Consider the following 14,181-nt stretch of genomic DNA (forward strand, 5'->3'; position numbering starts at 1 on the left):
CCATGAGCTCTTTAAGATTGTCAGGGATGTCATGTTCTTTTATACAGTGTTTTTGCCCCTCCTACTGGCAGAGAACATCTCCATGATGCATGTGGATCAGGACCTTGTGGCAACAACTTGCTGTCTCTGGTCTGCTTATGCATTCACACCAGAATTCTGCCATGTAAATAAATTGTTGTTGAAAGTCCTCGTTTATCCCAGATCAGTGGGAGTTGTGTCTGTTTACACTGACTCACTTTGTTTGGCAGTGTTATGGTTCGTAATTAGTTGTGAGGGAAATGTATTCATTCTCTATATTTAAATAACAGGGACCATCAGTGTTAACCACAAAATAAATGTGATAATGTCCGGTTAACACATCCCCAGTTCTGAATAAAACAGTGTTTGTTTGTTCAGTCACTTCAGTCTCTCTGAGGATGAGGATGAAGATCTACAGCTGCCTGTTAGTCTTTGTTCTGTGCTGTAATGGGAGCTCAGGTAAGAACTTCTAATTGGTTTATATATGTATTTGGTTGCTCAGCACTGACAGTGAAAATGAGAGTTAGTTTGAGGAGGCCAAATGTTGTCTTAACTTCATAGCCACAAACTACAGTTACAGAAAACCTTTGTTTTGCGAAAAGAAAGACAGCTGAAACATACAGAAAAACATGTGTTTATGGGTTAAACCGGCTTAGTGTGAACGTACTCTAGATATATTTAATTAGATTTGTGAAGCAGCTTCATAAATGAACTACAGACTAAGCCTCATTTGAATCTGAATGTGAAATTCTGAATATGTCGTCAATGCATTCTTCATAACCCTGTCAAAAATGTCCTTCAGTGTTTGTAGATAAATAACTCTGGATTAAAAAAATATTACATTTAAATTAAATTTGACACCAATAATCTGGCCTGGTAGAGGACAGTCAGGGTTCCAAGTTTAATTTATTTTGCTTTGAACTTCACACAGCAGTTTGGAGGAGAACATCATTCTCCACTGAGAACAGTGGCCTTCTTCAATGTACAACCCCTGCGTTAGATGGATTAATGTTATTCTGTCTCTAACGGTGAACATATTTCTGAGAGGTGCTCACAGCAGTAGAAATACTTCTTTTCTTTAAATGCAGGTATATTTATTGAAAACTGTGTTTCTTTTACAGAGAAAAAGCATAAAATAATCAGGCTGAAGGACTCCGTCACTCTGCCATGTCCTCACCCTGTGGAGGGTAAAGTGACGTGGAGCAGAGAGAGAAACGGAAACAGAGTTGACATACTTACAGTTGATGGTGACGGAGACATAAGACACATTCATGACCCACTGAAACGATACAGTTCATCAGTAGATAAGTCACTTCACATTAGCAACGTTACTGTCTCAGACACTGGAACATACTTCTGTAATAATGAAGCAGCTGTGGAGCTGACGGTGATCCAAGGTAATATCAAACTTTAATAAAGTTGTTCTGCTTTCTCTTTTCAGTAATAGTGAATGCAAAGTGTTTTCTGTTGTTCATAAAGTATATTAAGTTGGAGAGTGATTTTCCAACAAAAATGGACAGTGTGTAGTTAATTTTTCAATCATTGTGAATCATTTTGTGGCGTATTAAAGTAGTTGTAATATTTATTCCTGCATGGAGAGCTGAAGTGAGACTGAAACTTCCAAATTTAAAATTCCACTGACATTTCTAACTGTGCTAAAAAACTTTACATAACTGTGCTAAATACATTTACATTTACATTTACTCATTTGGCAGACGCTTTTATCCAAAGCGACTCACATTTGAGGAACAACATACAAGCATCAACAGAACATCAACTACAGATCTACAACTGACAATACATACCGTACAGTAAGAGTAGCAATAAAAACTAGAAAGAGCTCACAGCACATATCACATCAATGGGGTAGAAATAACTATACAGCATTGGAAGCTGCTGCCTTCCAGTCAGAGACACAGGTTGTACTTTCCAACTTTAGACCTCCAAGCGTTCCAGGTGCACCCAAAACGTAAACAAAAAACATGACTGACTGTTACAAACTGTTTCTTTGTCAAGTGTACACACACCTGAACTGTCAGCAGTGCCCTTGGTGTTAAAGATTTTAATCACAACGAGTTACATATATGTATATGTTATATATTACTAACTGTGCTACATAAGGAATGAATGAAATGCTGAATGAGTGGTTTCATTAAGTTACAGAAGCTATGACAGGAATTGATGTCATGATGCCAGCTCTCTGTTGTTTTCTCCTTCCTTCACTAAAGATCTTAAGACAACAATACTTTCTACTCCGGCTGCAACTTCAACTGCACCATCCACACCAATAGTAAACACAGGTATGACAACATTACTTTTGCTCTAGAGACTAGTTACACTTCAGATCTTTTATCTTCTTGCTACAAAGTACTATAATAGGACCAGTGTTAGAAAAATAATTATCTGAGTGTAGCAGGTCTAAAGCTATGTATGATTTTTAATAAGTTTATGAGAATTAATATGCAATTATGAATTTTAATATTCAGAAAATATTAATCCATAAGTCTCCCATAAATCAGTCAGTCAGTCTCATATCTAAAGGGTCAATTCTCTTGGCAGGGACTTAGAAATAGGCAACCCACACAAGTCCTTGGTTACAGTGAATTTATTAACTAACTAAGGTGATATAAAAATGTGGTTAAATACAACAAAGAAGTAAACCATGGCTAAACAATTTGAATGTGGTTTCTATTGTGGGAGAATTTGACTCATACGACATTGTTGGTAAAACGGCCTCACACTGGCAGAGTCCGTGCGTTCTCGTTTAGGACAGCTTCAAGCTTGAAGTGGGGCCGTCCCAAACCTGTCTCGGGTCAGGTTTAAGTTGTCCTTTGTTACTGATGGCGGACCACCTGGCAGCGTCCGACCTCTGTGGGCTTAGCTCGACGCATAAAGCTTAAAAAGAACTTGGTCGTTCTTGAATTAACTAGTGTAATTAAACGGACTAATAACTTTTAACAAACAAAAAGAAAGAAAATAAAAACAAGTAAAGTTGCAGTTAAACGAGGGAAAAATCGATGTCGCGTGTGTAGCTTCAAACGAAACAAATGCTTTTGTTGCACCGGGCCAAACTCTTAGGCCGTTGCCGGGAGAGGGGGCACGTCGGGCATGTGCCGAAGCGCCGTTGAAGAGCCTGGAAGAAGCCGGCAGACAATAGGGAAGCGTCAAGAGAGAGCGCGAACAACAGTGTGTGTTGCTTTTGTTGGTTGGGGCGTGGCTCCCCCAGTGGGCAATCCTTAGTTTCCCGGAGGGCGGGCTTCCGGTGAAAATTTAAAACACTGCAAAAGTAACTTATTTAGATTCTTTTCATCAATAATATCGACAACAGATAGCAACAACATGGTAACATAACTACTCAAATAGAGGCAAACGTAATCAAGTCACTAAAAGATTATAAAATTAAACAAGGTAATGCTTGGAGTCTTTGGAGACAGCAGTCTTTGTTTACATAAAGAAGTTCAGGGCTGTCCCTGGTGTCCTGGATTTTCACACCTGGGCGTGGCAAGGAGTATCTCTTTGATGTGAGGTGATTAAACAACGACGAAGGTCAGTTGCCACGGTTACGTGTGTGTGTGGGGGGGGCACTTTAGGGTTTCCTGCCCTTTCTTTAAGAAGAGTTCTGATAGGCTGTTCAGGAAAACGCTAATCGCTGTTTTTTTTACATTTTATTGTAAAATCTCATCTTAGATTTTATTTTTCCAAACAGTGGCCAGAATACTCCATAGGCCATCTTTAAATTGTAATAAAAGAAACAATATCAGCCTTCAACAAGTCAAATAATGCTTTTGGTAGTCTTTGATAGTCATGCAACCACCATCATACTTGTCAGGACAAAAGATAAACCAATGCTAAGTGATCTGTATTCTGTTTTCAAATAATTTACTTGTTTCACAAGTTAAAGTATTGCACTAATAACAATCATTATCTGAAAATGAACCAAATGTTACAGTCCTCAATCTGCAAAATGGCAATAATAATATTACTTAACAACATTTTGCAACTTTTTGATGTTGTGGGTTGAGGTGCAGTTTATTTTAACTACTTTACGTATATTAATGAGAAAAATCTTATTATATATATATATAATTTGAAAAGTACGTTGTAACTACAACTGCCAAACAAGTATAAAACAGCATAAAACAGAAATACCCAAGTGATTATGAATTGTACTTAAGTACAGTATTGATGTAAATTCTTTTCTACAGAGGTTGCTACCCTGGACTGCTGTATACCTGACATGCATTATGTCTGTATGTACTGTTTCATTTTGTAAGTAGTTTTTTTAATTTAATTTTTACTTTGTCTTCCATCTGCCCTTGAAGATCGGCAACTACTTTATGGTGTGGTGTTTGGAATCGGTGCCATCCTCCTCATCTTCCTCATCTTCCTCATCTTCCTCGTCCTCCTTGTCATCATCGTCTTGTTCACTAGGAGATACAGGCAACAGACGAGGTAAATAAAACCAGTCTTAGACTTTTATATTGAAATGCAGCAGGTGTGGGATATAAACAACCATAAAAGTCCAACAATAAGGTGGTGGCAGAGTGGTCAGATGGATAGTAAGCTGGTCCCTGAACCAAGACGCCGAGGAAAGATTAAATAAAAAGACAAGATTTTTTTTTTTTTATTGAAGTTACGTAGGTTGCGTAACTTATGTGAGTTACGTGACGTTAACGTTAGGTACATTGCTTTAGCAAGGCTACTAGTGTTAGCCATGTTAAAGTGTAAGTAACAATGTTAGTGTTGAAGGCACTGAAAGCGTAAAGTCTTTATTTAGAGATAAAGAAGAAATAAATGTGTCATCATGGCTCTGTCCTCTTACTATGTTTATGTTATTTATATTCTATTGATTCATCATTAGAATTAAAAAAACACCTCATAACAGCACAATCTCCCACTATTTGCTCTGGTTAATAAATAAGTCTTTGCAATTTTGTAATATTTAGATGGCTTGAGTCCAAGTAACCCCCTTTATGCCCTCATAATCCATAATCTTCCACAGTAGGGAATAATAAAGGTAAAGCCTGACCGCTCATTAACACACATTTCAACCAAATATTCTAGATGCTTGTTGCTGTTTAATTATATATTGTTTCTTCTGACAGAGACACCTCTAACTGATGAGTAGCCATATTCTTTGCTTTGGGAAACCAAAGCCTGATGGAAATAATAAAGGTGACTTTAATCATTATATATCTTTAATGATTGGTGGGGGGCTTTTAATGTGTTACCATAAAATAAAGTACGGTTTCCTAATTGAGCTAAAAAAGGAGAGCAACATCAACAAAAACTCATTTTACCCGTTTTCTCATAAACAGGTACATCACAGCTGATGACTCCGCAAACCACCTGGAAACAGCAATGAATAATTTTTTACATAGTTTCACCTGAATATTTTGTTTCTGTCAGGTAAAAACAGACTTCTAGGTCACTTATTGGCTTATTTCTCTGTGTTAGAAGCATTGACAGATTAATAGACAATGGGCCTTGTGTTGAACTGTTTTTCTTGTAAATGTATTTACCATGGTTTCTTTCATTAAAAAAAAACATATATACACTAAGATATGATGCTTCTACTCTTCACATGTACATAAGTTTTAGGTTTTCGGCAGCCACAACCAAAATGCCACAAGACATGATTTCCCAACACATTCTCTCTCCCAACTTGACACACACGGACAGTTAGTCAAGACCTCTTCAGTGTCACTTTTTAACGCACTGGCTAACTCTTGAGCGTTGTTTTAGCATTGGTTTAGGCAGGGGCGAAGCACAAAATTTCTGGACCCTGTACATAGGCCTTCTTTATTGGCCCCTCCCCACATTCATAGCTATTCACTCTCAGCAGTTGATCCTGTGCTTTAACAGCCTAGTGTGTCCCTGGATCCACTGGCTCTCCTGGCTGACTCCCAGTCCCTGTTGCCAGTCTTCAGTCCAGCTGCTCTGATGCTGGTCTTGGGTCCCGCACTCCAACAGTCATACTCAGGTCTTGGTCTTCTATCATGGTGAATTAGCTCCGATAGGCCTAACAAGTTAAAAGACAATGGCGTTACCGTTCCCCTGATCAACCTCCAGAGGGGTACCGTCTTCCACTGCTGCTGGCCTCAAGTCCATCTGCCCCGTTGCCAGTCTTGGGTCCCACACTCCAGCCATCAGACCACAGTCTGACAAACAAAATATGTTACTGACATTTGTCATTTCAGCCCACAAAATCATTGCCACCTAAATTACTAAGAATATTATTTGTTTCTGTATAATTTTTAACTGTTCTGAAACGGAGATGGAAACCGCGACACACCTGCTCCGGGACTGTTCTGCAACTGTGGTGGCGGCAGCGGCGACAGCTGGTAGCAGTGTATTTCGTATTTGCATTGACAGTTTACTTGACATTTACTACTTGAATCTGCTCCTCTTCTCCCCACACTCACACACGCACACACACCTAGTCTCAGGCCTGCCCACGGAAATGACCCTGAAAAGGCACATACATGGCCTGCCCACTTTGGATGTTTTGACGTTGCGTACAACAAACATTACTCATACCATTTTCAGGAGAGGGGGGTTTCATTATGAAACTGGTTATGTTTCACTACAGAAACATTAAATAAATTGTATTTTTTTTTTGTGGTTTTAATAACTGATGGTGAGTAATTTGATTCAAAATAAAATGTGGTTATCTTCGCTTATATTTAGGATGATTAGTGCTGGACTGGATAGGCCCCCCTAGCAGCTGGGCCCCAGAAAGCTTTCCCCTTTTTCCACCGTTATGTGCGGCCCTGCCTAGCCTGCACCTCTGGCCTCTCATGGCAAACACTTGCTCGGCCTCTTTCTGTCTCTCTCTCCCTGTATCAGCTGACTGAAAGTCATGTGACTATTTTGCCTACATTTTATTCATTTAATTTTCAATGATAATTTTACCACCATTATTGAAGTTACACGATACAGACATAAACATATGAGAACTGAAGGCTTGACAGATACAGATTCTTACGCAGTATTAATGTGAACTTAAAAGGAGACTGTGACATGTAGTGATCTTTCTGTGGTCACATTTTGCAGCCAGTCTAAAAAAAACTGTTGTCAGCTAACAACAAGTTGCATGTTTTCCCGCAGATTGCCAGCATTAGAGTGTGACGTTATCATCTGTGTGGTAGCTGAAAACTTGTTTCTTCCTGTTTAGCACATCTGCTCTCCGCGTTTAGTTTAGTTTTCTGCTTTGACGGACACAAACACCTCTGCAGGGGCTCACAGAGCCTACACCCACCTGGAGAAGCCACACAGCACTGTGAAGATCATGTTCTTTGACTTCACCAGTAAGCTAAGTCACGACTCTTTCTTGTGCTGGCATAGAATTAGTTTGGAGGTAAATGTGATCATGCTCTATATTTAAATATGAAGAACCACCAGTGTTCATTAACCACAACAAGACCAAATAAATATGACAATGTCCGGTTTACACATCCTCAGCTCAGAATAAAACAGTTTGTTGGTTCAGTCACTTCAGTCTGTGTGAGGATGAAGATCTACAGCTGCCTGTTAGCCTTTGTTCTGTGCTGTAATGTCGGCGCAGGTAAGAACTTCCAAATTATCTTTTATTCAACATGTATTAAATAGTTATTTTACAGCCCATAAACACTACCTGTTTACCAGCAGTCATGCTCAAGCTGCTGCACTGCAATTACTTCATAATATTACACAAGTTAATGTCAACAGATCTGCTGTGTATTTGGCTGCTGAGCACTGACAGTGAAACTGAATGATCACAGAGTTAGTTTGAGGAGACCAAAGCTTGTCTTAATGTCACAGCCACAAACTACACTTTTGGAAAACCTTTGTTTTGTGGTGATAAAAATGTTATTTTAGTTTGAATTCAGGGCTGAAAAGTAGAGAAAAATATGCTTTTAAAAGTTAAACCAGCTCTAAATAGATTTAATTACAGTTATAGTAGCAGCTTCATAAATAAGCTAAACAGCCAGGGCCGTAACCCGGGTTTAGAAAATTAGTGAGGCCCAGGTTTCTTTTTTAATAAAGCTTATTTACAGTAATACATACCACAACACAAACATAACCACAGTTATTCAATACAACACAAAGTAATAATCTAATCCTGCAAAAAATACTTTTATTGAAGATGAATTTTGCTCTCTTCTTCTGTGTGCGTGTGCGTGTGCAGAGAAGGCTTAAACCGTGCAGTGGACACACAAACTATGGACTGTTCATCATGGTTTTCCTCCCAATGCTTACTGATAAATGCATACTAATCTTCACAACATGCATTAGGCTCAATTGTAAAACTCTCATCTCAGGACTCCTGCTACTGCTGGAACTTCATGTGCAGAATACATAATGGGCACAATTGTTACTATATAGCAACATATAATACAGCAGTTTAGTGCTGAATATTCTGGTTGAAATTACAGCTTAATAATTTGACATCAGCAGCTGTTTACACTGTTTTGTCACGATTATAGCAGCTGAATTGGTGTGATGCACGGATCGGTTCTGACATGATCTGAATAATCATATACGTATAAATCCTCCACCCGCACCCCAACCAGCTAATTAGAGAGGTTCATGTCACGTGAAACGGTGACGTTTAACAGCCCCTTCGAAAGTCCCAACAGAATTTTTAACCAGCATGCTTATGCTTAAATCCAGCACGTCACGTAGCTACTGCACAACGTCAACACACCTAAAGTCAATTGGCTATATCTGAGTGCTTTGCCAGCGCTTTGCCAAGACTACATGTGTTGTTCATCATCTGCTGAACGATACCGTCGGCCCAAGCCATCAAGCCATCCTTAATATTCAGGGCCACGAGTGCCCGTATCTGTTAGCTCATTTATTTATGTTATATAACTGCTGGAGTTTTTTAATACTTATATATGGCAACTCAAGCTAGCAATATGCATAATTCTATGGCCTTACTTATGTAATTTAGAGTAACTTGCTTTAATAGGTGTTCAGTTGGGTCCTCCTGCAGGCACTTCCACGTAAGCACATGGAAGGCCAGGTTGGTTGTTGTGGGCGTCAGGAGGGTCCTTTCTGCTGCTCTCTGCCTTGGGCCTTCCATGTATGTACATGGATGGGTGGGGAGGAGCTCTCCTTGCCTTATTACTTTCCACATAGGCATGTGGAGTGGCGGTAGGTCGTTTTGGGGGTTTTATATTACCGCTCTATGCCTCAGGCTTTTTCACGTAGGCACGTGGAAGGGCAGAGAGGTGTGCTCTCAGAACAGAGCCATGCCGCAATATCAGTCTTTGATGAAAGTTGTCCTGACTGAACTGAATTTGAGATAAGTACATTTTTTCACCAAGAAGACATTTTATCTATACTATTTCAGATACTATGACTTATATTCGATTAAATTGTATTTTCCCCTGCTAATTTCAACCACTATGCTAATACTGCTAGCTGAACAATAGCTGACTGGGGTGGGGTTATTTAAAAAGTGTTACCATACCCTATAAGGACTTACTTACTGGACTTTGAACTTGAATATTTTTATTTCAGTTAAATTGCCTAAATTAAGGAAGTGACATAAGGTAACTTACTTGTTAAACCATGATCTTTTTCTAACCATAACCAAGTAGTTTCGTTGCCTAAACATAACCAAATTGCAAGGTTTCATGACTTTAATAACATGCCGTTTCAAAATGGCGTTTTATTTTGAAAGCCTCACCAGACGTTGCATATTTATTGTTGCTAACTTTACCGGACATTGCATATTTGCTGTTGCTAAGCATTGCTAACTTTACCGCGGAGCCTTAAACATCAAAAAACTACGCAAAAGGGCCTTGACCAAGCGTCAATATGTGACAACTCGGGAGTAAAAATGTGTTGTCCACAGCAACTTCAACACCACCTTCACCTCCAGAAATAACTTCAACACCACCTTTATCTCCAACAGAGACTTCAACACCACCTCCACCAACGAACTTGACAACACCTTCACCTCCAACAGAGACTTCAACACCACCTCCACCAACGAACTTGACAACACCTTCACCTCCAACAGAGACTTCAACACCTCCTCCACCAACAAACTTAACACCTTCACCTCCAACAGAGACTTCAACACCGCCTTCAATTCCACCAACAAACTTAACACCTTCACCTCCAACAGCAAGACGATCCACACCTGAATTTCTTCCAGCAGCAACAACTGCACCATCCACACTGCTCGTAAACACAGGTATAACAGCATTAAAGAAGCAAAGTTTTTCCAAACAACCCAAAAGCATGAAAAGAAAATGACGTAACTCTACAATATTTAATGCTCTATATACAGTATGTGCGTGATGCTTAATTCAACTAATAACGTGTTTCCTGTTCATGTCTGAACATTACAGAAACATCTACAGTTTCAACCACTCAGCCAACAATGAGTGATCCACTTGTGACCAAATGTGAGTGAGAGCATATTCAGTGAATTTAATCTCTGAATATAACTTACTGTAGCTTCAAAGGCACTTAATGAGCAAAGGGTCTCTTGGTTTGGAGACTGTATTCAACATTTTAATTCTCTGACTGTAGTGTCCTGACATCCGAAAACAATCAGTCACTGTATTGGGGCCGAGCTTCTCAGTCTTCAGAGGAAGCTGTGACAATGTCTAACAGCTGGATGAGCGGCTATTACCCCACTGTCACCCCTAAAAAGTTATTTCCCCACTGTCATCATGCCTCTTTGCCATGGCATCAAACCCTAAGCCTGGAGCTGCTTGTGGAGCCAAGGCATGTTCACACAGTGCTTTGTATTTTACGATGCTGTTGGCAAAGTAGGGATTGCCAGTTGTATTTGCAAAAGTAATTAAGCCGTGCTGAAGATATTGTCAGTCAGCAGTGACTGACACTGTGTTAGAGATTCCTCCTGGCTCTGATTGGTTGTGCGATCTGATCCAATACCCAGGCTGGTATTGCCGATACTGATACCAATACTTTTTACATATTTTATTTCTGGTTTAATGTGACCTCCCTCTCCCGTTTCTGTATTTATGAGAGAAATAAGGAGTAGGATGTGGCCTTACCAATTCAAAATAATAGCTGCATAACGACAAGACATCAAACTACTGTCATATTCTTTAATTATAATCAAAATCTCCTGCGCAGAACTGCCGCTTCATAACACCATCATATTATTTTGACTTAATCTCAGATATTTAGCGAAGTTTGCAGTGTTGCCAAAGTATTTCACTGTCGTTGCACACACATCACACAGAGCATAATTATTACCTTCACAGCTAAAACACAGCCAGACGTGACTGTTTTACAGTCAGCCAGTCAGGATACAATCACGGGAAATGTAAATGGCTGCAGCGGCAGAAGCTCCGTCACAGAGCCGTAGCGCAAGCATGACTTTGACAGGCGGAAGGAAAAGTAGTTCCTATCAACCCAGTAGTTAGACAATCCTGGTAACAGTAAGACACACACTCACTCCAAATTACCGAGTTTAGATATCAATCCTTATATGAGTATCGATGCTAGAGCAGGAAACGTTGGTATCAGAAATATCGATACTTTAGGATCGATCTGCACATCACTACTTGTAAATGGCCAAGAAGTTATTTTTACAAAAGTTACCAACTGAACCTTTAACTGGTATACAGTACGTAATTAATGAGATGCCTCATCTCATGTTCTGTTGTAAAATTTTAATATGAAAGTGTGCTGTATCTACAGCTGTCCAACACCTCTACTGCAATTACAGCTTGTTCTCATGCTCAGGCGTCACATATACACGATTTGGAAAAGCCGTGTCTATTGTACGCAAAACGGCAATATTGCGTGTAAAGTAGATGACCCCAGGTGCATGTGTATGAGATGCATCCAGGCCACATGTGAATATGACGCCCCGGGATGACCGGAAACGCTAGTACCGCTTCTGGTTGCTAACTAGCCAAACTAGCAAAAACTAGCAAAACTAGCTAGCCAGGTAGCGATGTTTTTATTCAAGGAGTTGACAGCCCCCCAAGGCAACTTCCCTAAATGAAATGTCCCTGTTACTAACTGTGTACATACATGAAATCAGATTTTACGTGGCCAGAAAGGCTGGACAGCAGAGCAGACAGGTGTCGTGATGAAAAGTTATTGTCCGCCGAAAACCGTTCGCGAGAGCGTGCGCAGCATGTTAAAGCTGGATCGCCCGGTTTCTTTCACGTCTACAGCTGCTTTTATCTGGATCAAACAGACATAACGTGCAAATAAACATCACTTTATGTCCGTGGTAACAGCAAGGGTATTATTTTGTGATACTTTAACGTTACTTTTAACAAAATAATCACAATTGTGGCCAAATAAGTATTTGCAGCATAATCAGGCCCGACATTTACATGATTACAGAGAAGCCTGTTGTTGCTGATGGAATATGTGTTTGGTAGGCATTGGATGTCTAATATCCTTGTTTACATTTGGGAAATGGAATGTAGCCTATAATTAACACGACTTACTGCTGAGTTATACAGTATATAAAATAAAGACATGATCTCTTTTGCATTTATCCTTATGACTACATTATTTAACTTGCTGGTTACCAACCAATCCAGTCCTTTTTTACCTGTTGAAATACCTTTAAATGGCCAATACAACCCATAAAATGCAGTATTTCACTTACCAGGAAGTGATTGCACCCTCTACTTATTGAGGCTGAAAGGTAATGTAGTTTCTGCCTCAAAATGACTTGATTTCATTCACAAGAGTTATATTTGACAGATTATAAAACCAAAATTGTCCCACTTTTTTACTTCACATATAATAACATTATATTTTTTAATGGCAGACTGACCACCAAACCAAAAAATCTCAGAAATCTGGTCACCTTAATACACGCAAAATCGCCGTTTTGCATACAATAATATGTATATATGACACCTGAGATGAGATCAGGTTGGCAATTAAAATAATAAATAAATAGCAGCATAAAATAGAAAGAACCAATCATGAAATGTACTTATATAAAGTACTGAAGTAAATGTTTTGTCCGGAGGTTGATACCACCCTGTACTGCTGTATATCTGACAAGCATTATGTCTGTATATTTCATTTTGTAAGTAGTTATGACTTTTGACTTTGTCTTCTATCTGCTCCTGAAGACCGACATCTACTTTATGGCTTGGTGTCTGGGATAGGTACCGTCCTCCTCATCATCATCATCGTCTTGTCCTCTAGGAGATACAAGTCCAACCGACGAGGTAAATAAAACCAGACCTGGACTTTTATCTGAAAAATGCTTCCAGTGAAAAACGAATGGCTGAATAAAGTAGTATTAGTAGTATAAGAGAACAAGTGATGTTATTAGTTGGAAAATCATATCAACTATCACTATAACATAAGGAAAATCAGGCCCTACCTTGCTCACTACACCACCCAGCTTCTGGTACAGGCCATGGTTATCTCTCCTTGACTACTGCAATGACCTCCTAGCAGGTCTTCCAGCTTGTGTGGTGAAACCCTTACAAATGGTTCAGAACGCAGCAGCGCTGCTCATGTCACTCCATTACTCAAGACCTCCACTGGTAATTACCCCATTAATGGGGATTAATGGAACGATTGAAAGTCAGTGCTCGACTTCAGTCTGTAATGTTAAGAACCACAAATCAAACCAGAAATCTTGGTCATGGACTCAGACCTGAATTTGAGGAGCCATATTAAGACAATTACAAAATCAGCCTACTATCACCTGAAGAATATATCAAGGATTAAAGGACTTATGTCTCAGCAGGACCTGGAAAAACTTGTCCATGCATTTATCTTCAGTCGACTTGACTACTGTAACAGTGTCCTTACAGGGCTCCCTAAGAAATCCATCAGACAGCTGCAGCTGATTCAGAACGCTGCTGCTCGAGTCCTCACTAAGACCAAAAAGGTGGATCACATCACTCCAGTTCTGAGGTCTTTACATTGGCTTCCTGTATGTCAAAGAATTGATTTCAAAATCCTGCTGTTAGTTTATAAAGCACTAAATGGTTTAGGGCCAAAATACATTTCTGATCTTCTGCTTCGTTATGAACCATCCAGACCTCTCAGGTCGTCTGGGATCAGGTCTGCTTTCTGTCCCCAGAGTCAAAACTAAACAAGGAGAAGCAGCGTTCAGTTATTATGCTCCGTATATCTGGAACAAACTCCCAGATAACTGCAGGTCTGCTGAAACTCTCAGTTCTTTTAAATTAA

General features: G+C 39.6%; 1 protein-coding gene across 1 annotated transcript in view; it reads left to right on the forward strand.

The window, feature by feature from the left end:
• Window positions 1-373: 373 nt before the first annotated feature.
• Window positions 374-14,181, forward strand: part of LOC123976177 — a 16,208-nt gene continuing 2,400 nt past the window's right edge. The window contains exons 1-7 of the mRNA XM_046058097.1: window positions 374-477; window positions 1,140-1,415; window positions 2,247-2,318; window positions 4,341-4,470; window positions 9,926-10,210; window positions 10,368-10,424; window positions 13,104-13,202. Of these exons, the coding sequence (XP_045914053.1) occupies window positions 417-477; window positions 1,140-1,415; window positions 2,247-2,318; window positions 4,341-4,470; window positions 9,926-10,160 (774 nt within the window). The 5' untranslated portion in view covers window positions 374-416 and the 3' untranslated portion in view covers window positions 10,161-10,210; window positions 10,368-10,424; window positions 13,104-13,202. The remainder of the gene's footprint in view (window positions 478-1,139; window positions 1,416-2,246; window positions 2,319-4,340; window positions 4,471-9,925; window positions 10,211-10,367; window positions 10,425-13,103; window positions 13,203-14,181) is intronic.

This window comes from Micropterus dolomieu, linkage group LG09, assembly GCF_021292245.1.
Source record: "Micropterus dolomieu isolate WLL.071019.BEF.003 ecotype Adirondacks linkage group LG09, ASM2129224v1, whole genome shotgun sequence".
Lineage (NCBI taxonomy): Eukaryota > Metazoa > Chordata > Actinopteri > Centrarchiformes > Centrarchidae > Micropterus > Micropterus dolomieu.